The sequence below is a fragment of the Salminus brasiliensis genome, chromosome 1, assembly GCF_030463535.1.
Source record: "Salminus brasiliensis chromosome 1, fSalBra1.hap2, whole genome shotgun sequence".
Classification (NCBI taxonomy): Eukaryota; Metazoa; Chordata; class Actinopteri; order Characiformes; family Bryconidae; genus Salminus; species Salminus brasiliensis.
Window position 1 is genome coordinate 65,359,928 of NC_132878.1, and position 26,898 is coordinate 65,386,825.

The 26,898-nt window shown below is 39.0% G+C and overlaps 2 protein-coding genes across 6 annotated transcripts in view; one reads left to right on the forward strand and one right to left on the reverse strand.

The window, feature by feature from the left end:
• Positions 1 to 700: 700 nt before the first annotated feature.
• reps1 (RALBP1 associated Eps domain containing 1) lies at positions 701 to 20,003 on the reverse strand. Of its 5 annotated transcripts, none has more exons than XM_072686603.1 (20): positions 19,320 to 20,003; positions 17,194 to 17,317; positions 14,708 to 14,868; positions 13,737 to 13,893; positions 11,340 to 11,464; positions 10,701 to 10,863; positions 9,949 to 10,012; positions 9,449 to 9,603; positions 7,735 to 7,856; positions 6,824 to 6,904; positions 6,334 to 6,421; positions 5,760 to 5,858; positions 5,522 to 5,594; positions 4,962 to 5,092; positions 4,760 to 4,827; positions 3,869 to 4,042; positions 3,384 to 3,473; positions 2,868 to 3,016; positions 2,651 to 2,756; positions 701 to 2,159 (listed from the first exon to the last, which is right to left on the reverse strand). In XM_072686603.1, the coding sequence occupies exons 1-20, from the start codon at positions 19,470 to 19,472 to the stop codon at positions 2,091 to 2,093; spliced, it is 2,352 nt and encodes a 783-aa protein (XP_072542704.1). In that variant the 5' UTR covers positions 19,473 to 20,003; the 3' UTR covers positions 701 to 2,090. The 5 variants fall into 5 exon arrangements, with proteins under 5 accessions (XP_072542704.1, XP_072542712.1, XP_072542696.1 ...); XM_072686611.1 differs by having other exon boundaries at positions 11,403 to 11,464; positions 14,708 to 14,901; XM_072686595.1 differs by having other exon boundaries at positions 6,824 to 6,901; positions 14,708 to 14,901.
• Positions 20,004 to 24,907: 4,904 nt separating this feature from the next.
• The window catches only part of bcl11bb (BCL11 transcription factor B b), a 34,177-nt gene continuing 32,186 nt past the window's right edge, over positions 24,908 to 26,898 (forward strand). Inside the window, exon 1 of the mRNA XM_072686633.1 lies at positions 24,908 to 25,416. Within this exon, the coding sequence (XP_072542734.1) occupies positions 25,353 to 25,416 (64 nt within the window). The 5' untranslated portion in view covers positions 24,908 to 25,352. The remainder of the gene's footprint in view (positions 25,417 to 26,898) is intronic.

A 26,898-nucleotide genomic window follows, 5' to 3' on the forward strand; every position in this document is an offset into this window, starting at 1 on the left:
TAACAATGAAATGTACTCAAACTGTACTACTAGCGTATCAGAGTAGTGTGTCTAGATACTTGTCTTGCAGCCAATTGTTTTATGACAGATTACAAGTAAACAATAATATTGCCTTTTAAAGTAAAAACAATAAAATAAAAAAAGATCAAATATGACTGTTGGTTGTTTTTGTTGACCATGTCACTGTCCTTAATGATTCACAAATGCAATATATTACATATGCAAGGCATAATAGCATCACAATACGTAGCACTAGAGCTTAGCAATATGACAATATTTTATTGTATCGATATACATTGTCATCTCGATAATACGCTTTTCTAAGCATATGGAGGATACGGTTAGTGCTTAATAAACACTGATCAGCTGAAGGTTTCATTACTAACAGTGTAATTAGACTGGTTTAATTAGATGAAGTGCAGCAGATGATGAAAAATCACTCTAAATAGTATGTGAATAGTTGTTTATGAGAATCTAATGTTTATAGTCTGTGATTACATGTATCATGACAAATACAGTGTATCGCAAAAAAAGTCTTTATATCTTTATATCTAAATATCATGACACAGTATTGTTGCAATATCGTCCAGCCCTGCATAGCACAGGACTCCCAATATTAGTGTTCCGCTGTGAAGCTTGCTGTACCACTATTAGCAATCGACAGATCCCACACAGCCAAAATACACAACAAAAGGAAAGGTTATTAAAATATTGTGCCATTTTTATTTTGTGTAAAAATCACACAGCTGCTAGTTCATTCTGCAGAGATACATCCATGCAGTTAAACATCTATGATCCCACAGCCATAATATAAGCAAATTAAATAGAATATTTGCTGTTAGTCAGCAATTAATGCAAATTTACATATGAGACCAAAAGGTGTGTATCATACAATGTACAACAAACTCCTTATACAGTACATCGACCTGAACAGCAGGAAAAGAAGGCTCACCTTGATTCAACATGGAGAGGAGGATACATTAGTGTGAAAACCTGAACGACGGGAGTAAGGCTTTGAGGACGGGGAAAGAAAACGGGAATGCCAGAGAAAACAACAGACAAACCAAACAAACGAGACGAGTCCGAGTTACACATAAAAGTCAAACGAGTTAAGAGAACACATATAAATCAAGTGGTTGAATTTTAAGAGCCGTTTTATATCAAATAAGAACACAAACAACATGCAAAAATAGTGTCACATGGGGGAAACAGAACAGACAAACAAAGGAAAGCCAAGGGGAAAGAAAGTGCAGTCGCGTTACATTTCAGGTTTCACATTTATAACTGATGTCACAGGAAAGCTTGATTCTGAAGCATGACTCACTCAGATTGTGCACCATATGAGGCACAGGACAGGCAACATGTTCTTATGAGTGTGGGGGGCCACCAAAATCTGTTTTACTGGGTCAATGACTGTACAGGGTAGAAAAACTCATTTCATTATACCACAGATGTTAAAAGAAGAAAATAGAGCAGTCTTTGATGCATTATGCCATATATTTGTAACCGTTGCTCACGCATACACACACACAAACACGCATAGATGTGTCCTCCGCTGGCATGTCAGGGAGGTTACAAGAAATATGAATGAGTGCCTAGCACAATCATCCATTAACGTACTTCTGAAACAGAGCATGATCTCCCCGAAAATCAATCCTCAACCTGTAATTATTAAACCACATCTGGGTGCCACTGCAACTGACGGAGCATTACCATGTCTACAATATCCTTACTGTGAGTAGGTAAGAGGGTTTTGAACAGTGCCCCCTCTGCCCCGTTAGAGCAGTGGCGGGCCCTATGCTGTGGGATTGTGGTAGAGGAATTGACGTTCACAACAACTCGCACTCTGTTTCATCAAAGTGCCAAAATCTATTATGTTCCTACCCTCTATCTCTCAGAACATCCCCTCTCTCGGGTCAGGATGGGATGTGTGAGAGTGACGTGGAAGGAAGCAGCAGATTCCCTCCTCACGCAGGCAGAGAGAGACCAACAGGCGCAGGAGGAGGGGATACAGGGCTGAAATGTGCGTCCTTCCGGAGGATCCGCTGGACTTTTTTCCCGATCACTTCAACAGCTTTTCCTTCACATGGTTACAAATGAGAAAATGGCCTCAGCTGTTCCAATTGGACCTCCAATGATATTCTCTCCTCTAGCAAGTCCTGAAAAAGGAAACAATAAAAAATTAAATCCACTTTCAAAGCTTTTGTTATAGATGGCTTTTCCTCTTTTTTAACTACCTTACAAAAGCATTCTAATTGACTCTAATTGAATTTTTACTGAATAGATTCCTATTCATTAGATGCCTCTCTTATACCTGCAGCAATAGGCCAGGTAATTTGACCGGGCCGGCCAAACTTTTGCAATAGACTGTATGTGGTCAAATTGTACACCAAAAAAATTTAAGAAGTTTGCTGGGTTTGGAAAAGCGCTTTCTTAAGTTATACAGAACTTAACTTCTAAAATACAGTTGATAAAAAATATATAAATCTGGACTACAGTAGTGTTATGTTATAATATGATAATCCTGTCTTTCAGACAGTCCACATTTCCGTTGTATTACATCTCCAACACATCTCAGCCTAACAACCAAGCTCTCAAACTAAGATTAGGTGAGTGTTTGGAGGACAGGTGAAAACCGGTCTTAACACACCTTCAACTGCTGCTGTAATTCACTGTTGAGTCTGGCCAAAACCGTGTTTGTCTCTTTGTTTCTTCTAATGGATGCCTGAATAGCCTTCTTATCCTTCCCCACAGACCTATTATGAAGAGAGAGAAACAAGAAAAACATGAGCACGAACGTACACAACCATGATCGAATTCAGGCGTTTGAATCAGCTGGATCAGCACACTGTGCTCTGTATGGGTACCGTGGAATTGAAGGTTGAGTTGCTAGGACCGTGGCAACCATGCCAGACTTCTGTGGGAGGTCCTCCATTTCAGGTCTGAGCTCATCCTCTGACTTTAGCCTCCGCCTGACAGGTTTGGGAGGGGGAGCAAGAGGAGTGGATCCTTTGGCCTAAGGGAAAATACAGGTTACTTTCAAACACTAGCAATCCAGACAACATTACAGGCATTAACAAGGATGTATCATAATAGTGGAATTGTACCTGTACATTTCCTTAAAACAACTACCAGACATCAAAGATTTGAGTTATATTTTAAACTGATATTTAATGTATTTACTAAATTCTAGAAAGGTAGAAGGTTTAGATGATGCTGGACGACTGCATTTTATTTATTATATTACATTACACCCAATACAAATATTTGCCTTTTATTCAAACCACTAACTGTTTATTAACCAAGTTAAGCTTAACTAATACTTCAGCTCAGGTGAGTGTGTGTGTGGATGAATATACAGGTGTGAGAAAAAAGGGACATACAGAGTTCACAGTGGCTGTATTTCGCTCCTCTGGCTGAGTTTCACTCTTCACTGCTCTCATAGCCGCAGCAGCATCTGCACATTTCTCCACCTGAAACAGAACAAAGCAGCAGCTTCAGGCACTGAGAACACAAGAGCACTCCACTGCTGACTGATGAGCCCCCAGAAACAGTTTCTTTCCAGTAGAAAGGTGGACTGTGTGAATTTGCCATTGCTGTCACAAACTGGCCCATTAAATCTGAACCTAGTCAGTGCTAAACTAATACCACTCTCAAGATACTTTGTGTATTAGTCTCATAGCCAGTCTACTTCAAGTGTTCAATTACAAGATTTAGATTTAGCAGACACAGATATAAAATGTTTTTCACATAGTCCACTTGCAACATGTATTTTTATGTTAGGTCACAGGACAAAAAAAAACATTACAATTGCCACACATATTTTATAGATACAAAAGCAGCTACCTGATTATTCTAAGTTTCTGACCTGTACACTGTCCTGCTGTTTGTCCCCATCATCAGGAGGCTGTTCCACAGCAAAGGCCTGGAACTGACTGAAGTCTGCAAAATTGGGCTGCTCTGGTATTTGCTGAGGTGAAGTACTGGCATGAGCTGGAAGACTGTCTCCATCTACTGAACGATGTCCATGCGGCACAGATGTCTGAACATGGGAGGAACAGACGAATGTACACACATATATGAATATTTTTACTCACAAGACAAAAAGACTTGGCTTCAGTAATGTGTTAAAATTATGTAAAGGGAAAATAAATAAATAAATAAATAATTCTACTAATAATTTACATACTTGTCTTTTTGTCTCTAAGGCCACGTTCACACAGCAGGTAAAATGGATCAAATCTAATCTTTTGTGACATGTGACACAAATGTGTTGTGTGTGAACAGCAAACAATCTGACAGAATCTGACATTTTAAGTTCAGATTTGAGTCACTTTCATATGTTAGATTAAATTCAGCATATGTGGTATACATAACGGATATGTGGCAATGATACTGAGTCTAAACAGCCAGATCGGAATTTGTCCGACTTTTAATATGAATCCAAATTCAACATTACACTGAGAAGGGAAAATAGGTTGTGCACATGTGCATCAGTTTACGAGTGAGAACTGCACAGATGTATGTCGGATACAACCTAAAAATGTCCAACAGCCAAGACGAGGTTATATAAAAAAAATAAAAATAAAAAAAAGGTATACGTTCCAAATACAAAAAGCAGTATAAGCCATAATGAAACCTTTGTCTGTATTTTTGTCCATTCTTATAGATAAATTATGTTATCCATAAGATACAAAAATGCAAAGATATATACTATACTATACTGTGTCTGCAGTAGCAGTTCTGCTTGAAGCTGTACCTGCGTGGCCAGTGGTCGAGGAGGCACGGCAGGAGGAAAGGCCACAACTCCGGCCTGCTGCTGGGCCCCTGGCAAAAATGAAACGTTACTGTTACTAACAATAGTGTAACTATAAACTTGACTATTCCTTTATATATATATATATATACACACACACACATATATAAGGTAAACTGCATGCCCATCAGAGCGTTGTGCATACCTGCAGGGACAGCGGCAAAGTTTCTGTTCATGTCTAAGGAGGAGGAACGTGAATGTGAAGCGTGGGGGCGGGGAGGGGGCGGTGGGGGAGCTACGGCTTTTAGTCCTTCGGGAGACGTCCCCGAGTGAGACCTGCAGCAAACACACCAGTGTTCAAAACCACAAACAGCACTACCCATAACACTCAAATCAATACAGCTCACAATAACTGCCATACAAACATTTTATCCATTTCTTTTCACTGGACTCTACATTTAGATTTTATCAGATTCATTGGTGACTAATTGCAAGAATGAAAATATATTTATTGTCCCTTCCCTATAACATCTGTGTAGTTACTCCACTACTACAGTAATTCATAGAAGTTAATAATGTGTATACAGAAATCTACAAACTGATTAATGCTTTCACAGATTTTATTCACTAGCAAGGCCACTATAATCAATACTTCATAAATCATAATTACTTACATAGGTTTTTTTAGGCATATGAAATACTATGCCTAGAACCAAAACATTATAATCCACTCATGTCTAATTAAAATAAAGAAATCAGACCTACCTCTGTCTGGTTACAGCACTTGAAACAGGTTCTTGATCAGATGTGAAGGAATCAGAGCTGCTATATCCATCACCTGTAGAAAGAAGGTGTAGGGAGAACACTAGTGGTGATCTAGATCTACATTATTTTATGTTGGAAAAGGCTTCTATGCTCTCTACTGCTCCAATGTTCAGTTAACAAATGTGATTATGAAACAAGCTCATAGTTTATCATCATAGTTTAGCCTTGTTAAACTTACCGACAGTAGTGACAGGAAACTTAATTGTTGCGGCAAGCTTTTTCTCTTCCGACAGTTCGGGCGGTTTAGGCATTAACGGACTTGTTGGATGTGCATGGTCTGTCAAATCCAGAGACATAATACAGATTATGAAATGTTACTGCCCCACACATGCTGTAGTTCATATTCAAGTTTGTTTTTTTTTTTACAATAACTACATTTAGCTTGTGGTCTTCATATCATATTGTCCAACTTAGAGTTAAAAATATTAGATATTAAAAACACTTTAAAGGGAGGACAATGATGAGACCTGATGTCCTTAGCCAGCACTATTGAGTACTGCAATGAATTGGATACAGTATAGGGTTTTCCAATAAAAACAGGTCTGGCCCCATTGTTATTGTACTGTGGCCTGTGCATGTACTGTGGCCAGCCTAAATCTAAGAAGTACAATGTAAAGACTGTCCAGACATGTCACTATTTATTGACAATTGGGCATCACAGTATTGTTTTTCGAGTAACTGACAGAGACAAGCCAATGGGAAGAGTCTCAGAAAGAAATCAAAGAAAACGACATTAGAGCAAAGACTCTTACCACTCCCAGTTCGCTTCAGCTCCATCTCCTGCATATGTATCTTGCTAGGAGTCATACGGATGGGCACAGGATGAACTATTGCTGTATCCTGGAAAATAATATTGGATCAACAGTCACTGTGGTGAAAATTTGAATTCCATTGAGTGCAATGAGCATTACATACACAGCCAGCTGTGTGACAAAGAAAAATACTTAAACTGATTATAGCGAATTTAGTCCCTGGACTAACTATATACTATGTTTTGAATTGAAATGTTATATAAAAGGTTGACAAAATAATCCATATTAACCACCTAGACCCAGTCACATAAAACCGAGAAAGCGTGACAGAATTATTCATAAGCTAAGCAAGCAAAACAAAAAAGATTGTATCGTGGCCACTGTTGCAGATGAATTTGCAATGAAAACATGCATCTTCCAGACAGAATCCCAAGAGTACGGGGTTAATGAAAACCATTAATCATGAAAGAGCACTAAGTGATTGACTTACAGGGTCAGCTGGTGCAATGTTAGAATCAAATTGGGTCAGAGTTTGTGAGCTTGAGGAGCGTTCGCTAAAAGTCTCCCACTGCTGGAGAGACAGAGCAGAGACATGTCAGCATGTCACAAAAACCCGAGAGCAAATGGTGCAATTACAGCTTCCAGTTTCTAATCGACAGAGAAGAATGAAGGTGTGTGTGTGTGTCTGTGTGAACAAACACTCTCCACCATCAAACAAAACATCACTATACTGTATACAAAATCCCGTGCACTTAAACAATAGCATCTCTGTGCTTCTCTGTGCAAAACAGGTAATACTAACCACAATATACAGCTTCCCAAAATGCATTAAGTGATTAAGTGGTAGTATCACCAAACCAAACAAGTACCATATCAGATGACAAAAACAAGCCTTATATATTCTTTTTTTTTTTTAATGTTTAAACAATTGTACTGCTCAGTAAGCTATGGTAGACGTGCCTGTAGGTTTTAAGAGTCATCCTGGATAACAACATCTGCAAAGTAATTAAATGTAACTTTAAAAAAATCATGTATCTAACTAATTCTATTTCATCATTCATGTATCTAATTCATCAAAGAGCCAAACCGTAGCTTTAGAAAACTAAACAAAAGAAATTCTCTCAGAATATTTATTTATGCTGTGTACGCTTTAACAATGTGAGTAGTAAATAGTCATTGTGGCACTATCCTTTTACAAGGTTTAGAACACTGAACACAACAGCAATTGTTTTAAGCTATAAACTTGCCAAAAGCAAAAACTACAGATGGCCAACACACTGAATTAATTTCATACATTTATCAGAACCAAAACTGGTGAATTCTACTGATTCCAAACTTTCAGACACTAGTGGAGTTGCTGTAATGTAGACTGATCAGTAGATGGGGTGGAGGAAGCCAAACCTCATTGCTCTGGTTGAGCTCAGGCCAGTTCTGGTTCAGGGAAGGCATGGAGGGGGATTTATTGGGGGTCACCTCCACTGGTGAACCGGAAAAGCCTACTTCAGTTGTAGGTTCTGGGACTCCTGAAAACAGATACACAAACTCTGCAAGTTAGGGCCTGATTGTTTCTGGGGTTTTTTTTTTTTTTTTTTCTTTGGAACAGAGCTGTGGAGGACACATAACAGAACTATTATGAATAATATAACAATATAACCATAAGCAACTGAGCTTAAATTCAACATTTACATGGCTGCAGCATGATTGCAACCCCTAACCACTGATAGAAGTAGATTCAATCCAGTGACTCAGGATTGGGGGCCGACTGGACTGGACTGTAATATATTAAACACTTAAAACAGTTTAAAACGTTGCTCCAAACAAAGTAGATGAGATCAGAAACTAGTACAAAAAAAATAATAATTTTACTGCCGTTTACTAGCGTGGATTAGGACAGCTTACCTAAATTGTGGCACTGTATTATTTACAGAAACACATCGGAATCGGAATTGGACAATAATGTCAGTGTCAGATAATGTCAGATTCAAAATTAAGAAGTAGTAAAAAAAAATTAAAAAAATAAAAATAAAAAATAAATTAAAAAAAACCCTGATCGGGACATCCCTAATTAGAAGCAAAGACTTGAAATTGCAACTTCTCTACACTAGCTGGCAACTGGCATTTTAAGACTACCAATTAATTATAGCTTGACTACCACAGCCAATTTTAGTATTGCTGCTGATTCTGTGCATCCCTCAAGGCCACAATTTACTTATCTTTCAAGGCTACTTCAACATGATAATACACCAGGTCACAAAGCAAAAGTATTTTAAACTGGTTTCAAGAGCATGACAATGAGTTCAGTGTTCTTCTGGGGCCTTCCTAGCTCATGAATCTTAATACAATAGAACACCTTTGGGATATAGTAAAACATGCTCCTAAAATATCTGCATGAATTGCATGACACAATCATGTCAAAGTGGACCAGAATTGCAAAGGAGTGTTTTTGTCATCTTGTGGAATCCAGATCATTAAGCTGAGGCTGTTTAGAGAGAAAAATATAGGCCCTACTTAGTATGAGTTCTCTAATAATTCACGTTGTCAGTGTAAGAACTGTTAATTTAATAGACCTGTATCAATCAGTCAATTAAAGACAATTTTGAGTTTTACAGTGTTTCTGTAAAATTTTCATTTTTCATTTTTGTTGGGAAAATGATTTCAGAAATTCTTCAAAAGGTTTTAGATAATGATTCAGTTTAACCTGCATAACTTGTTCTTTCAATGTTTTTTTTTTTTTACAGGAAAGAAAATTAGGTACCAGTGTTTTCACAGGCTCTGCCTGACTGCCACAAGTACCAGCACACCTTAAGCAATAATATCAGGAACTGCTTAATAACTCAAGAACTGGATAAAATGTTTCAAAAATGGACATTTTGTCATGCTCCAAGTGACTGCTTTTATTAACTACTAAACAAAACTAACTAAACTAACTACTAAACTAAAACTGATTACACGTAGGATACTGTCCATGATAAAAGACTATATGATAAAGATGTGGCACAGAGATTGGGCTGAAAAAACAGAGCACTCCTTTAGGACTGCGTGCTGACATATAAAAATTATCATTTCCATTATTTCTACAATAACAGCCACAATTACAAGCTTTTGCTCTTCCTACCTGCTGAGTCATCCAGGTCAATAAGCTTTGGCATGAGGCTCTCGGGGAGCTTCTCAGGAAGGTCATAACCATTCTTTCTAGCAACCACAAGATGAAATGCTGCACAGAACTCGTCCAGGGTCAGTGCACCATCTTTATCAAAATCTGATAGCTCCCTGCAGGGCACAGAATGTACAGCTTTAGTTGACAAGACAAATTCGACTTCAACAAATTCAAATTCAAAACTAGTAGTATACTTTGTGGTTTTCACAGGAAGCCAACTTCCTCCTAAAGGCATGACTCAGGCCAAGAAACGTAGATGCAGTGAAAACACATTACAAACACATTTATACACATTTTAGAAGTCCCCCCAACAACACTCTCTGAAAACACCATCTCAAAGCTGACACATCGTTGTACAAGACCTTGGTTATGTATCTGTTTTTGAACAGGCTTATGCAAGTCCACCAGAGCTAAACACAAACAATGAGGGACAAAGTAATCTCCGTAAAGCTACTTACCAAATGTGAGACAATTCTAGAATAGGCAGCTTCGACTTAGTAAAAAACTCTTTTGCAGCAGAGCCTGAAACAGTGAGCAGAAATAAGACAGACATTCACAACACAATACATAAAAATGGATTCATAATTAATTACATAAACTGAAATTTTACTATAGAATGCAGTACTGGGACAAAGTCTTTGGCAGTCACAGGAAATGTAAATGTCTATCTATTAAACATTAACACAACATTAAAATAACTAAAAATGATGTCGTGAGAATGTGCTGTTGGTCAGTACAGTGACTGTGATCACTGTGACAGTGATGTGTAGGTTAGTAGAACAGTTAGAACAGCACATGCTTAGTTGCTGATTCTCTGTGAGCTCCCCTTACAAACGTTATTATAAGACTTACTAGATAACTAAGGTATTGTGCGGGAACTAGATATATGGGCCTTCCTCCAGGGGAGATTTGTAAATGATTAAGCTAGCACTCACACACACACACACACAACTACAATATACACTGTACTGCTTGTGTTTATCTTACTGCTAACATTTTTTAAACAAATGAATACTTGCTGCCCATATAAACAGCTTATATATATATATATATATATATATATATATATATATATATATATATATATATATATATATATAATTTTTTTTTATTATTATTATATCAGTTTTGCAAAGGTTAATAATATCATAGTGTTATTTATTCTATTCTGTAGCTTTGTCATACAGAGACTATTACAGCGTGTACTTACCAGGGATAAAACCTGTTAGATCAGGCTGAATAGTTTTAAATTGGTTAACATAATACTGTCTTTGCTCATCTGTGATTTTCCAGGGATCATCATAGCCACTGGCCTGTCTTTGGATTTCATTTGTAGTTGCAGCTGAGGCCACTGTTCGTACTGTTGTGCTCTCCTATGGTCAGCAATTGTCAAAGTAGTAGAGAAAGAAACAGGAACAAAATTAGCACACAAAAAACACAACAATGATACCAGTATATCAGTGCCAGCAGCATTTAAAGTGCTCAGATCCTTAATATATATATATATTATATATATATATATATATATATTATATAGCACATTGCAAATGCCACAGTAAGTTGAAGTGAACTCTATCTGATAAAAGACAACGTATACAGTAGACAACACCTATAACACAGCAATACCTCCAAGCAAGGTTAGGAACTGTTTCACATGTAAACATTTGCTCAGCTCCCACGGATACTTGCTTTGTTTGCTACAGGTCTACCCCGTCGGGGCTTGACAAATATTGTATCGAGTTTGTGCTGACCTGTTCATGAAAGCAGATACCAATCATACAGGAGCTTTACAAAAACAGGCAGGTTAGAGAGGAAGTTAACAGGTTGAAGGAGGTCTACGTTACGCTACCTGAGCAGAAGAGGGATGCATTGCTGGAAGTGTGCTGGAGGGAGGAGTGTCAGTAAAACTAACCCAGCTTTCCTGAACTGGAGGAGGAGAGTGGGCAGACCAAAGCCCATCACCTGCTACCGGACCTGTTTTATGAACAGAAAAGGGAAGGATGAAATCCAAAGATAAAGTTGGCCAGACACATTCAAAAATACATAGTGTCTAGGAGTATAAAGCTCTGATTTCAGAGCAGTTCAAATGAGACCTAATAAACCTTTGATTTAATTACATTATTTAAGTATAATTCAGAATTATTTTTAAAAATACATTGAATACACAAATGTCACAGTAGTGGAATGACACTGTGTTTTGCAATTGTATGTTTGAGAATTTGAGAAAAAAAAAAAAAAAAAAAAAAAAAAAAAGGAGAGCATTTTTATTTAATCTTCGTGTAACAGATTAACCAATGTTATTGGCATTTTAAAACCTACGCATTGATCTGGCGATGTTTCTATCAGTTTTAAAATGTGCATTTTTTGAGGCCCAACAAAGTCATGAAATTGGTATCACTGACAAAAAGGTCCTCATAACTGTAAATGTTTCTCACAATTATCTCCTGCTGTTGCATTTTTGTTGCATTTTGAGAACTTTGGAGATTATAATTGTGAAACAAAATCAGATTTTAGGCTCAAAATGCAACAGCAGGAGATAACTGTGAGAAACATTTACAGTTATGAGGACCTTTTTGTCAGTGATACCAATTTCATGATGTTGGTATCACTGAAAGTGGCATCTGATTTTACTAGGTTTTTCAAAAGTCCTTAAAAAAGACTGGATCTGCAAAGTTCTCAAAATGCAACAAAACTTCAACAGCAGGAGATAACTGAGAAACATTTACAAATAACAAAAACAATATGTTAATATTCCTAACAACAACAGTCTGCACAGCACAAATATCACTTTTCTTTTCTCAAAAGTACATGCAGGTCCTTTCAGACAAAATACGAAAGAAAAAGGTAAGTGAGTCAATAACACACATGAGGAACTGTAAAAGGCTGATAACTAAATCAACAAATGGAACCACTGATAACCTTAAAAATAACTTAAAGAAAGAATTCAGCTCAAACACCACCTATCTTACTTTCAAACTGTAAAACGAAGCTACAGTTTTATACTGTGTAGATGATGTTGCACTACAACAGCAAAGAATTTTTTTTTACTGTACTACCTCACAAGCTTCATCGTATGACAGTCAGTTCTATCCTGTTCACTTCAGTACAGTATAACATAAATATACGTAACAGCCTTTAAAATTAGAATAAGTTTTAAAACAATATTAAATGACATTTTAAGCCATTTTAAGACCATTTCATGCCACTGACACAATATAATAGCATAATAATGTAATTACACCCTTTTGATCATGAAAATACAGAGGAACAGAGCAAAATGTTTAAATATTGTAAATATATAAAACAAATCAAATAAAGCCACTGTTTTAAACAAACCAGCTTGTTTATGTTAATGGGCTCTCCTCAGATCATTAAAAAACTCACTGTTTAGAAAGGACCACAGAAACTGATTGATCATTTTTCAGCCATTTATCAGCCAAAAAGAAGACAAACTTGGTCCCAAATGAGACACCAGAATGATGTCACTTTAAATGTGTGCCCATGGTGGATGTATCACTACTGTCATATAAAGATTAACCTATAGCCTTTTGTGCTGTTAGCAGCTGCGTTCTGATACTCACTATACCGGTTGTTGTACTCTGTGTGTCTTTACTCTGCTTCCCTAAGAGATTGACGGGTGGCGGTGGTTCTGCAGCTGTGCACAAGGTCAGGCCCAACGGGCATCACGGCACAGAACTTTACCGTGACACTCGTTTTACAATGAACACAACACACATGTTGTTGCAGCAGTATTAAAACTGTATTCCAGACCACAATGATTAAACAGTGGAAGTTAATCCGTGGTTCACATGTGTGCCAATCTGTTCCTCTTGCAGTCTGCCCTGTGTCTATGGCAAGCCCCATTATTAATATTTTGGTCATTGCACATACTGCACTATTTTACCTACACTATAGATGTCTGTGTCTGCACACAGACACTTCCTCGCCTCTGACAGAGAGCAGACAAAAAACTAGAACTGGCTAAAATCAACTTCTCTGCTCAGCAAAAATGATTATGGTGATGCCTATATATTGTACAATAAGTCGATAATGCAATTGTAACAGGCCTACCTCACCTTCATTTACACTACCATTCAAAAGTTTGGAATTAATATACTCACATATATTTGTTCCAAAAAACACTTTAAACATTGAAATTATTAAATAAAATAATTATAGCAGTAGTGTACATCCATTGCAAGAATGGCAGTGAAAACACTATGTGCTCCTCTTTGTCAGTGTGTACCTGATTGTGCTTCTCTAAATGGTGGCCACGCGGCCCCTGCCACAGCAGGCTGTCTGTCCACTGCGCCGCCGCTGGCCTGCCGCTTGTGCTTTCTCCATGCGTGGGGTGAGGTGGGTGGAGACTGATGAGGGGAGACTACCGGAGACGTGGTGTCTGGCTGGGGTCAGAGACAAACAGAACAGCAATTATCAATCATCATCATCTATGCCTTTTGCAAGGACATACACCCAAACCGGTAACTCTGCTGGGTGTGGCGTGAAATTACCAGAAACACTCAAACACTCAGTTTACAGGACAGATGCATTTGAAACCGACACTTGAAGCAAACTAAGGAAACACAGACAACGGCTGCATGATACAAACATTCACACATTTTGATTTGGCCATAAAATGCATATATTTTAAAAAGTGCAGCTTTTTAAAGATTCTAAAATAGTTTACTGATTACAATGAGCTAGGAAGCCTTCAAAACAGTAAATTTGTGATCATTAGAAAGATGGGTAGAGACCAACCTGCACTGATTTGACCAAAATAATTCACATATGAAAGGCTCAATTCATCAAAACACCCACAAGTACTCAACTTGGACATATGAGGTTAGCCAGAAAGCGCATAGCACCCAATAGAACATTCAATGATTTTTTTTTGTCTCATCTACCTATTGAAGCCTGCTCAGATATCAGTACTGCGAACACCTACATTGCAATAATGATTATAAACGGCACATAGTAAAGCCTTAACACAAACATTTAAATAGTGCCAGCACACAGGGGAAGCTCTTGTGTGGATATGTTTACCTGCTCAAAACTGTTTGTTTATACTAAAAGCTAAATCTTCATGCACTCAATTCATGAACCACAGATTCTGGCAGCACACCCTGAGCATCTAGTGTCAGAATGCAGAATCTCAAAGGTGTGATTAGCAGAGAGCCAAGCTAACGTCATTAGCAAAGATGTGAGCAGTCCACAGACCTGAGGCTCAACAGTGGGCACACAGGGCTGGATGACCTCATGGGTGGACACTTTTTTGGACTGGACTCTGCCTGGAGGTCTGGGGATCACGCTGGAGTATGGCCCTTGGTTCTCTGTGTCTGGATACATGGCAGCATGCCTGGCCTCCTGTTCATTCTTGCCTACCACAAAGCGTGGGAGGGGCAAGTCTTTCACTGCAAAATCAAACATGGTAGATAAACATGGTAATAACTAATGACACATTTGCACTAAATTTAAGACAAAACTGTGTAAACATCTCAATGCCATGATACTGGACACATATTTCTTTTGTTATGGACAAAAATACACAGCACTACATCCAATTAAGCAGAACTAATTATGCGCTTTTTGAAATTAAGCAAGTAATTAGTTAGTGTCTTAAAGTACTGACAATATCAATTAAAAAGCACATTGTATCACACAATGATATAATGCATCATGATATTAATGCATCATGCTGTCCAGCCCTACTGAACACCAAAATGTGACCGAAAGATTGGTTTGCATAATAGCAGGATTCATAAAGGCAGTAAGAACAATACACAAATTTTGGGGGTTTACTGCTGTTTTCTGATGACTGAATATGTTATTTTAGGTGTTAAAATGTTTTACAAATTTAACATTCCAAAACCACTGCACTTAAAATAACACTTTGAGATTTGGCATGCCTAAAGTCAAAGGTTAGCCATTTCAGCACCACTGATTAAAAATCACTCCTACAAGAAACTAAAGAAACTTGACTTGCATCTTTTGTGCTACTAGGGGCAAACACATAAATATTAGGCCAATCAGGTTACTGTGGAGAAGATGATAAATGTGGGGCCACAATAATAATAATAATGAAACACCACACTTACCATATACAGTTGCGACTGAAATTATTCAAATCTCATTTTTAAGCAAAATGTACAAACCTTCAGCTGTTTGCAATAAACCAATCAAACAAGACCCATTTAAAATGGCTAAACTAATAGAACAAGTGGTTACTCCAAATTCAACACAAAATGCCACCTTTAATGACGACTTCCGTCTCAGAAATATTCCACCCTCTGAATAGAATCCCTCATAAGAGAACACATTTCCGAACCAGGTGTCAAACAAAGGGCTTTGTTTTTTGAATCAGATGTGCTGGAGGTAATACACATCACATACTGCCTGAGAGTTTGTTGATTGTGACGTTTGATTATATGTTAAAAATGGCTGTGTCGAGAGTTGTCCAAAAAGTTCAAAGGAGAGGCAATATGGATTCAATCAAGTATCAGAAAATCTTAGAAGAAACCGTCATGCCCTCTGTGAGGAAGCTGAAACTGGGGCATAACTGGACCTTTCAAGAGGACAATAATCCCAAGCATACCTCAAAGTGCACCACAGTTTCAAAAGAAGTGCTGGAAGATTCTGGTAGTAGTAGTCACTTTAGCCTGATTTGAAACTCATAGAAATCTTTGGTGGTTGCAGCACACAAACTCAAGAATATTAGTGAACTGTAGGATTTCTCAGTAACGCTGCAGCAGCTGGCTTCTGTCTTTGCATCACATTTGCAGCCGGTCATATCAGCAAATGGTTGCTCTTTTAAGTACTACAGAGGCTCGTCATGAAGGATAATTGAATTATTGAGACTGCAGTCGTCATTAAAAGAGGAATTTTGTGTTAAATTTGGAGAAAGCACTTGTTCTTTTAATGGAATTGAATTACTTGCTCTGGCTTGATTGGTTTGTTGCAAACCGCTGTACAGTTTAACAGCCCGTTTTAGTTCGGGCCTCATTTTATACAGCCATAGAAACAAACTTTAGTCAATGCCAGGGGAGCATTCATGGTCACATCATCATTATGTTGGTTATCGTTTCTACAAGCTCTGACTTGGTACATTACGTGCAGTTTCTCACCAAACTGTTAAAGGGGGGGGTGGGGGGGTTACAAATGCTCAGGGCAAGTGGCCCTTCACCCACAGGCTCTGCAAATCAAGAGTCCAAAATATGAAATGCTGCCAGTGGCACCATGTCTACCCCTGTATACTACTATGGTCAATTTTAAAGACAGCAGAGGAAACTGTCCCTCCAAAGTATCTGCACTTCAGGGCCCCTTTTTTGCAATTTCCTGTTGACTCAGTTTCCATTCTCTCGCAGTATCTCCAGCCCAGCAGGGATGGCCTTATTTCCTGCTTATTTACATTGCCACCCGCTTTTCATTGCTCCTTCATTTATGAAACCAGTCATTTCCCCGTATCTAAATACAGGGTTAGGAGCTTTCGAACTAGTGACTGAAAACACTGCAGTGGAGACAACACAGACTTCTACATTTTGACAACAGAAAGTCATCTAAGAAACTGTAGTTAAGCTGAGGCATTGGTGTGGACCACAGTGCTTGCAGCAGACAGTTAAAAACAAAAACAAATAGTGGGGTGGATCCGAGCTATGAATCTAAGGGGCTAATTCAAAATTATGGAAAAGGTTTTGATTTTTGCTTACCACTGTTTAGGCTTTCAACGCGAAGGGGCAGTCCAGACTGGGCTATTGCAATGAGTTTTAGCGCAATGTAGAACTGACTTCGACCAAAGTGGCCAAGACGGGTGGCGCCACAGAGTTCAGTGATCTGAAACAATGGGAACAAGACAAGATACTTAAGCACAAAACATCGCCTCTACTAAAGCATCAAGTATGCTTAAGATCTTAAACATACTTGATGCTTTAGTACACACACACACACACACACTCACACACACATATATACATATATATATATATATATATATATATATATATAAACAGAGTTGCTACACATCACTCATTAAAAACAATGTCTTCCCCTCTGAATACAACTGTGGCAAGTCACTCCATTATCACTGATGTTGAAATGTCAAGCATTAGACAGTTCTCACATGATTGCTTCTCACATGTTCCCTTAACTCTCAGGAAATATTTCAAGTAGGGATGAACGATGATATTGGGTTCATATTTTAACTTAAACAGTGTTTAAACAAATGATCATCAACAGACAGATTAGTCTGATGATTTGTCTGATATTTATAGTTGATATTTGACTTCTTGAACTCCAGACGAACAGAAGGTTCAGTTTATGGTGAAAAATCTGCGTTTTCACTTTCCACTTTCAAATGTAAAAGTGTAATTGTACCTTGCTTCACAGACAAAAATCTATACTGGAAAAACAAAAAATAATTTTAAATCTTTTTTTGGTGGTTTTAGTGCAGTGTTTAACCAACTGGAGTCTGATTCTCCTCCATGCAATAATACACCAATCATTTGGCAAGACTTCAAACTCTTCGATCTGTAATGTGATTCAATTCTAAATCACTCTGGATAAGACCATCTGCCAAATATCACAAATGCAATGTAATCACACAGAAAGAGGGAAATATTAATCATGTACAGTAAGGAACACACATCTGGCTAGTGTCAAAATTCCTCTAGAACATCCGCTACTTTTTTCAACTCTTAAAAGACAGAAACCAAGAGTTAAGTATCACTGACTCTGTAAATGCATTTAAGCACTACTCAACAACCTTCTGTTAGACGTAAAAGATTAGATTTGGGCCCGTGTTTGGCCACAAACTGACTTAGCTTGTTTATGTAATACACACTATCTATCTGAGCCGTGAGATCTGTGTGATATGTCGCATAGTTGGAATTATCATTAGTGTGTCTAACCAGCTGTAACAGTATTTAGATGTTATCAGCATTCAAAGCGCTCAAGACTGCCAGAAAGCTCAGCCACACAGTCTCATGCAAAAGTTAAAGCAACCTTGCTGAAAGGTTTTGTTTACTTTCTGATTGCAACCAAGTTATATTATCTAGAGGGAACAACTATATTACATTTTCAGACATTTCTACCAAGGTTTCTTCCAAGTTTGCATACAAGTGTAAGAGAAACATTTACGTGTGTGTTATCAGCTGGCTGACATTAAATGATTAGTGTATGCAGGTGGTATAGCATGGCAGGTAACACTGGCAGACTAGGGTTCAATTCCCTGGCCAGGCAAGCACACCACACCACACTTTACTATACCATACCAAAAAGAAAAAAAAAAAAAGTGTCCTTGGGCTGGGCAAGACCCCCCCAACACTACACTGACCTCCCTGTGTGACATGACTCAAATTTAAGTGGCTCTGAATAAGAACTGATGCTAAGTACCACAGTTCAATGCAAATGAACTACTGGCTATATTTACACCTTACCTTGTTCCCTTACCCCTAAAGTAGTCAATGGGTCTGAACATGCTGGGTGTCTGAGCCACCATGATCTGGCACCAACCAGACCTCTACTGTGTTTAGCTAGCTGCACTCCGTTCGTCTCGTAGTTCTCGTACAATACCAGCTACCCAAATACACGAAATTCAGACACCAAACGGGTCTTGGTTGGGGGACTAGGTTCGGAGTCCTGCGGCGACTGTGTCAGCCAGATTCCTGGAGGACCCATTCATTAGATCTAGCAAGCAAATCGCTACTCACAACAGACACCACATTTACTGAAAACACGGGAAAGCAGGTGGTATGAACTGTTCAGGACAGAAAACTGGCACAGTGCTATACACAAGTCATGTATCAGACAGTGAGTCTGCGGAACTGAGCTGCTTTACCTGCAGCACCACGTCGTTGGACAGCTGGGCCGCCCGAAAAAGGTCGAGCACTTTACCGTTGGACGCCACTTTCTTGGTGTTGTCCACGTCGCAGTAGATGAACAGATCCGAGTAATATTTCTGCTCGACATCGCTCAGGGTCAAACTCTCCATCGTGGCATACAGCTGGCTGAACTACGGACGACGAGCCAAGAGACCGGACCGGGCTGCAGTGTCACTGAACTCAGCCTAGCCTCGATCAGCGGAACCAGACAACAACCACAACACGCCACTGAAGCCGAGCCCAGGTCCTTGGGTTATTCAGCGCACTGCGAAACCCCCAGCGCGAAATGTAGATACGGACAGCAACGGTGAAGTGTTTCTGCCTTTCTGTCACTGTTAGTTACTGTTGCGCTGCCGAGTCTCTACCGTTAGCTTATTAGCAGCAGGCTAACGAGAGGCTAACAGCTAATCAAACTCCTGAATTCGCTGACGGGGTCAATTTTTATTGTTATTTTCCCGCCGGCACTCAAGTGTTAACACTCTGCCCTTCTTCTTGAGGAGCTTGTCTTTTCAGCGGCGGAGCGAGGCGTCTGCGCAAATGTCGAGTTTGGTTAAAAATGCGCTGATGTGTTTGTTAGTAAAGTTTCGAGCTCCTTCCCTCAGCAGCGCCGCCATTCCTGAACCCCCCCTGACGTCATCACGCGGTCATCAGGCGGACAGAGGACCCGGATGGTAGGCCACTGTGAAGGACCGTGTCTCAATTCGACGCATTGGTTGTGTTCCAAACCGCGTGCTACGGCACCTGTTAGTACGTCGTAAAGAAAGGTGCTCATGAATGCAATATTTCTGAACAGGCAGAATAAGTTCATGTTTACATACACTGTCATATTGACAGTGAGGGGCCCCCAGGGTCATCTAGGCCAAATCATTTATGAGGACTGTAAAATAGTTCTCTGGATTTTGTTTTGTTCGTTTAAAAATGCTTCTTGTGTTTAATCTCTGCAGTACAGTACCAGTACTAGTTTATGTCCTTGTGAAGTTTTAGTTGGTAGTTAAATGGTTAAGTTTTGGGACCGCCAAAAGGAAAATTGTCCAACCATGATTTTTCCCTCAGTGGTGTCTAGGCAGATACAGCCAAGTGAGCTCTCCCATTGGCCAGGATTTAACAATGCAGAACAGAGGGCCTAATGTGTCAGATTGACCACCTACAAATTAGGAAGTGACAGGAGGTTTTATTAATACATATTAAGCATGATTAATACAGTATTACAGTCAATATTATTATTATTACACCTAATATGTCACTATAAGTATAGTAAATGTATTGATTAGTAAATGTACACACATGGATTATTTCCAAATGTTCACATTCAGTCCAGTGTTAACATTCTTCCCAGATGTTTCCAAAACGTTGATATTAGAACGTCACAAAAAAAAACCCAAAAAAATGAACTGTGGAAAACCTAATGAAATATCCCAGAATGCACTTTAAATAAACACACAACTGGACTGTCTTTCTGCCATGAAAGTGACTCAGCTAACCTCCATGTGTAACAACCAGAACGTTTTTTCGGCTTCCATGTTGGTCCCACATATGAATGGCCACCAGGGTCAGTGATGGGACCAGAAAGGGTTAAGTATGGGCCCCATCTGGATTGAAATTGCACAAGGTGGGCTGTAACGATGGGGAAGCCCAACTGGGTGCCAGCCTCAACAAATGTACAAACCCTCTCAGCGTCCATGCCCACCTGGAGCCCATCTAGCCCACATTTCACGCATACGAGCCCTACATGAGCATGTTGCCTGGGGACCAGATTGAGTTGTAAAGAATTGTATATTTAAGACAATTAAGACTTCAGAAAATGTGTGACATTATTTGTAGACAAAATATGTTCAAGTTATTATTAATAGTATGTGTGACACAGTTGAGATGTAAAGCTAGCAGGTTGCAGTAGTGGTTAACATCCACTAGAGGGCTTCACAAAACACAGGCACTACAGTAAGAGGCATCTAAACTTAGAAACTGCATGGTAACTGCATCTGGAAATGATGGATTTCACAAAATTCCAGCAAATCCTGGATTCAAACATCAAACCATTTGTTAAAAGCCTAAAGCTGGAAAAGGGTGGCTTCTACAGAAGCATAATGATCCATAACATACCTCAAAATTCACCCTGGACTACCTGAAAAGACAGAAACCGAAGCTTTTGGAATGGTCCCCACAGTCATCTGACCTGAATATCATGGACCATTTGTGGACAGACTGTGCATGCAAGATGATGTGTTACCAAGGACTCACTCTGTAAGATGTCCAAATATTTGCACAGGGCACTCTGGACATTGGGACTGGCTGAGAATATTATATTAGTTTTCTGTTTATTTAGCTTATTTTCATCCTTATGTATATATTGGACTGTCTTTCTGCAATGAAAGTGGCTCAGCTCATGTCCATGTGGGGCTTGTATGGACAGCCCAACTGTAAACCAGAACGTTTTTCCAGCTTCCATGTTGGTCCCACATATGAATGGCCACCAGGGTCAGTGATGGGACCAGGAGGGGTTAAGCATGGGCCCCATCTGGGTTGAAAATGACGTGTTGAATGATTGTGTTACCAAGTATTCACTCTGTCAGATGTCCAAACATTTGCACAGAGCTGGCTGAGAATACTGTGTTTTCTGTTTAATTAGCTTACTTTCATCTCCATGTATATATGCAAAGGTTTTAGTCTCTTGTTAAAATCAGACTAAAAACCTTCTTATTTGGCCAGTGTTTATTTAATATTCAAATATATACATGTAACTATTAAGAGTAGTGTTTTTTTTTTACATTGGCCACTGTGTTCATTAACACACTACCAAGTTCAGTATCATTTATGGTTCACATCCCTAATCAGTGCCTAACGGTAAAGCTGGTGATGAAATTGATCACATCCAAATGCTATATATATATATATATATATAGAGAGAGAGAGAGAGAGAGAGAGAAAGAGAGAGAGAGAGAGAAAGATTTAAAGCATTTAATATATCTGAATTTGTGCACCTCAAACCAAAACCTAAAGATATATAAAAGAGAACTGAGAAGCCAACAACAGTGAGATTGATATGTTCTGTATTTATTATAGCAATCCAACACCCAATCCAACACACAATAAAACCCACTTGACTTGAATCTCCCCATGTGGAAAAGTGATTGCTCCCTCCCTTGGCTTTCTGTAGTTGTTTAGTGTCTCATTTCATTCGAGCTGAGAACTTAATGTTTTCAGATTTCTGGAAACTGTGACGCTGTGTGGAACCAGTGCTTGTAAGTAGTGTGGATTACTTCTCTGCTGTTGCTCCAGCTTTAGCCACCTGTCGTCTGAAATGAAGTGTGCAATTCTAAAACTCTCCACTAGAGGACATTGCTGTCCACAGTTTCACCGTAGTCTACTGCGATCGGCTCAGACATGCTAGACTAATGCCTGTCTGATGCTGAAACTTCACTAAATGAGTAATAACAGTTTTTCATCCCCAACAGAATCACTTCACAATCTCCTCTCTCTAAATGTGTTCACTCAGTAGCTGAAAACGTTCAGAGTTGTATAAGTAATGTAATGAATAAGGATTGAATTGTGTAAGAAAAGGTTTACATTTATAATTGATATTATTAAATAGGTTCTACAGAAAAATTCCCAGAATGAACACATGCATTGCTGAATTAATGTAGTACACTTACACAGTAGTACACAGTGTTTTGATAACTGGAAAAATGAACTATATGTAAAGATGTATATTATATAGTATATACTCATACATTCACATTTCACATTAACAGCATTTTTTCTTTACATATACACAGTGTATATATTTACTGTGTGTGTCTTTGGTGATGAAAAACAGCAAAAAAAAAAAGTTGTAGGACCAGGACTATTTATTCTACACACACTGTAGAAAGCTCCAAGACTCAAAAATCAGATACAGAATCTTTATTTTTCAAGTACAAGATGTCCATGGAATTTCTCTGGGTGCAAGTATCATCATAATATCCAATAACATATAGAAATGTATGAAAAACACTATGCACAAATATTGTACTAGTAATGTAAGCACTGTGCAATGGGTGTTACATTACACAACACTAATATACATACATGCATACGTGTGTATATATATATATATATATATATATATATATATATATATATATATATATATATAATGGTAAGAAAAAAGGATTTGAATGTAAGATGATTTTATTTCAGATTTATACTGTTTCTATTGGTCTGCACTTCATGACACTGTAAAAAGAGAAAACTAGGTGATACGAGTGACAATCCACAACAGGGAATTATAGAATGATGTGGAAAAAGAGCCAATCAGCTTGATAGTAAACTCAAGGCTCAATAAAAGTCAAAACACCCAAATTAAGATTAGAGACCAATGAAAATAAAAGTGTTGGTATTGGCTAATCATCTTTGCTTTTTAATACCACCTTATTTAACACATGACTGGTGAAATAAGGCTTATATGATGATCATTTATTGTTATCACAATAAGCCATATGTGGCACGATTAGTCCTGTTTAACTGCATGTAGCGCAGAAAAAACAAAAAATAGTAAAATAAGGCACAACTACTGCATGGAGTCTCTCTGTTAAAATGTTGCCCTTGAGCTACACCAACAAAATAAATCTATTTAAAATAAATTTATTTCACTGGACTTCTGTAAACGTCTAGTTTATTAGATTAGTTTATACTCATGGCAGTCTTCACTCAACACACACAAAAAAACAGTTACTATCTGCTATATTTATTCAATTATTTTATTATTATTATTATTATTATTATTATTATTATTATTATTATTTTTATTATTAGTGTAAAAATCAGGAGACTGGCGTATTGGTGTATTGAACTGAAAAGACAATCAGGTACCTGCAGGTACTCAGCTGCTGGGTCAGGTTCATTAACAGTTTTGGGATTGGGAATGCCCCCCCCTGTGTCGCCCCCTGGTGGTCTGGCTCCCCGCGTTGCTCACATCAACGTCACTCCCGCGCTTCAAGTTTAAATCCTCTCACTGCGCTCCATACACCAATACACACACACACACACACACACACACACACACACACCTTTCTTACTCTATATACCCACGCTAACCTTTACCGTAGCAACTGAATCATGGGCGTCTGTGTTATGTTTTTAATAAGATAATCTGCATTTCGAGGAGATAAACAGACAGACAGACTGAAACAACTAAATAAACAAACGAAAAAAGGAACTACACATATTTCATATTACCCAGATATGCATGATTAATGCTTTCATCCAAAACTGGAGACAACTGAATCCCACAAAGAGCCAAAGACACGCTCACATATACATAAAGCCCCTCTCCCACCCCCTAACCCGGGGCACATATACCCCCCCTACACCACACACACACACACACACACACACACACTCTGTCTGTCTGTGTCTTTCTCCCTCCCTCTCCCAGTCCCGGTCACAGACACAATCTCGTACACGCGGACTCGTGTGCTACGTCATCGCCGGAGCGCGTGGGGAGGGTCTGGAGGAGGCGCTGCTGGTTTCGGCGGGACGGAGCTCGGGCAGTGCGCGCGGGTGGCACAGAGGAGAGGAGAGGAGAGCAGGATGGAGAGAGAGAGTGAGAGGAGCACGCGCACACACACACTCCTCCACACTCTGCTGATCTGAGAGAGTACACACACCGCTGGGACAGTAAACACGGCTGAACCTTCAGAGGAGCCCTCGTCACCTTCTTCACCTTCATCGTTATCCTCATCATCTTCTGCTTCTGCTTCTGCGTTTGCTTCTTTCTCATCTTCTATTGCAGCCCCCCCCAAAACACCACAAACTGTCCACAAACTGTGCCTTTAAAGCGAGTGGAGCATTTCTGCTGCTGCAGGACTCACTTTTCTGAGGAAGACAAAACTTCTTGGACAGGAAAGAGGAGCAAAGGAAACAACAACAAAACAACCAAAAACAAAAGAAGCGCTTTCGAGACCCCCAGGTGCAGCCCCCCGTGCCATGCGAGGGTAAATGCTGGGGGCACAATGTCCCGCCGCAAGCAGGGCAACCCTCAGCACCTATCCCTGTCCCACAGGGAGCGAGCACAGCGTGAGTATGACCTTCCTATTCACTGGCACATTAAACACACACTCACTCACTCGTTCGCACACACACACACACACACACACACATTCACACACATTGGGTCTCTATCTCTCAGTCGGATGGGTGCGCTTTAATAGCTGGACTCTCGTTCAGACAGAGCTTGAGTGGGTTGTTGAGAGTGCGTGGTTTAGGTTTGCTTACATTTATATATTTTTATTTACTTATATTTACATAACCTATAAGTACTGTGTAACACTTCAGAATGAAGGGTCACGAGGCTGTGGCGCCTATAATCTTGGCAAATATCAAAAGGTAGAGCGTGTTTAAAGCTGTTTAACTTATTAAAATGAGTATACATTTGTGTAATTGTTTGATAAAGTTAGAGAAATTAGCTGATTTTGACATTTTGACATATTGGGCTGACAATGTAACTGAACAGACTGGTTTACAACAGAACTGGACAAAGCTGGAAATGACAGATGTGTGATTTTAGGCTGAGTGTGTCACTTTTCAGGTGTGTGTTTTGAGCTGCTGGTCCATTTCAGTGCTATACAAAACTGGCTGTTCTTGTAGTAAATTAAGCTTTAGATAATAGATACAACTACAGTAGGTAGGAACATATTGTTAGAGTAACCCAGAGATCCACTGAAGGCCTTAACTTCATTTAAGGTGCACATACACACACAGGCCAAAAAGCATCCAGACTTTGTTAAGCGGCATTTTCTACAGGCCAGTCATTTCGTAATAGCTGTAAGGTCATAAATGCATGTAAATAGTGTGCAATTAAAAAGTTTGCTCCATAAAAGATATAATAACCATATTTTTATATTACTTATGCCTTGTCCCAACCTGAAGGTGTCCCCTATTTGTTAACACTATTTTAGATTTTACCTGAACAGCGTGAAGGGCACACACACACACACACACACACACACACGGCTGCCTTTAGTTTCATTTGCACAGCAGCATGCAGTACTCTCCACGTTTTGGACTCCACGTTCTCAACATCAGCTTCAGATAATCAATTTCTGCCCGATCTGGCTGATCTCGAGCAGCCCTCAAACAAATCTTTTAGGGCACAGGCCCAAATGGTGTTCACGTCTAGCACCCCGGTGGGTTCTGAAATTTCATCCATCAAATGTAACAGCACTCGAACGCACCCCGTTCCGAGCGTTCAATCTGCTAAAATGCATTTTCTGAATAGCAGCCTAATCAGCCTAGTTCACAGCAGCACGCTTCACTCAGTCTGTTCCCTAGTGAAGAGTTGAGAGCCAGACTATTGCGTAGATTTTTATTTGTTTGGAAGAAGTAGATTTGGGCTGTGTACCACAGTACGATTTCTTAGCTTGTTATTTATGTATATATTTTTAAATATTGCTTGCTGGTAAATATATATATATATATATATATATATATATATATATATATATATATATATATATATATGACCTTTGATTTGATCAGGCCTTATGCTTTTATTATATT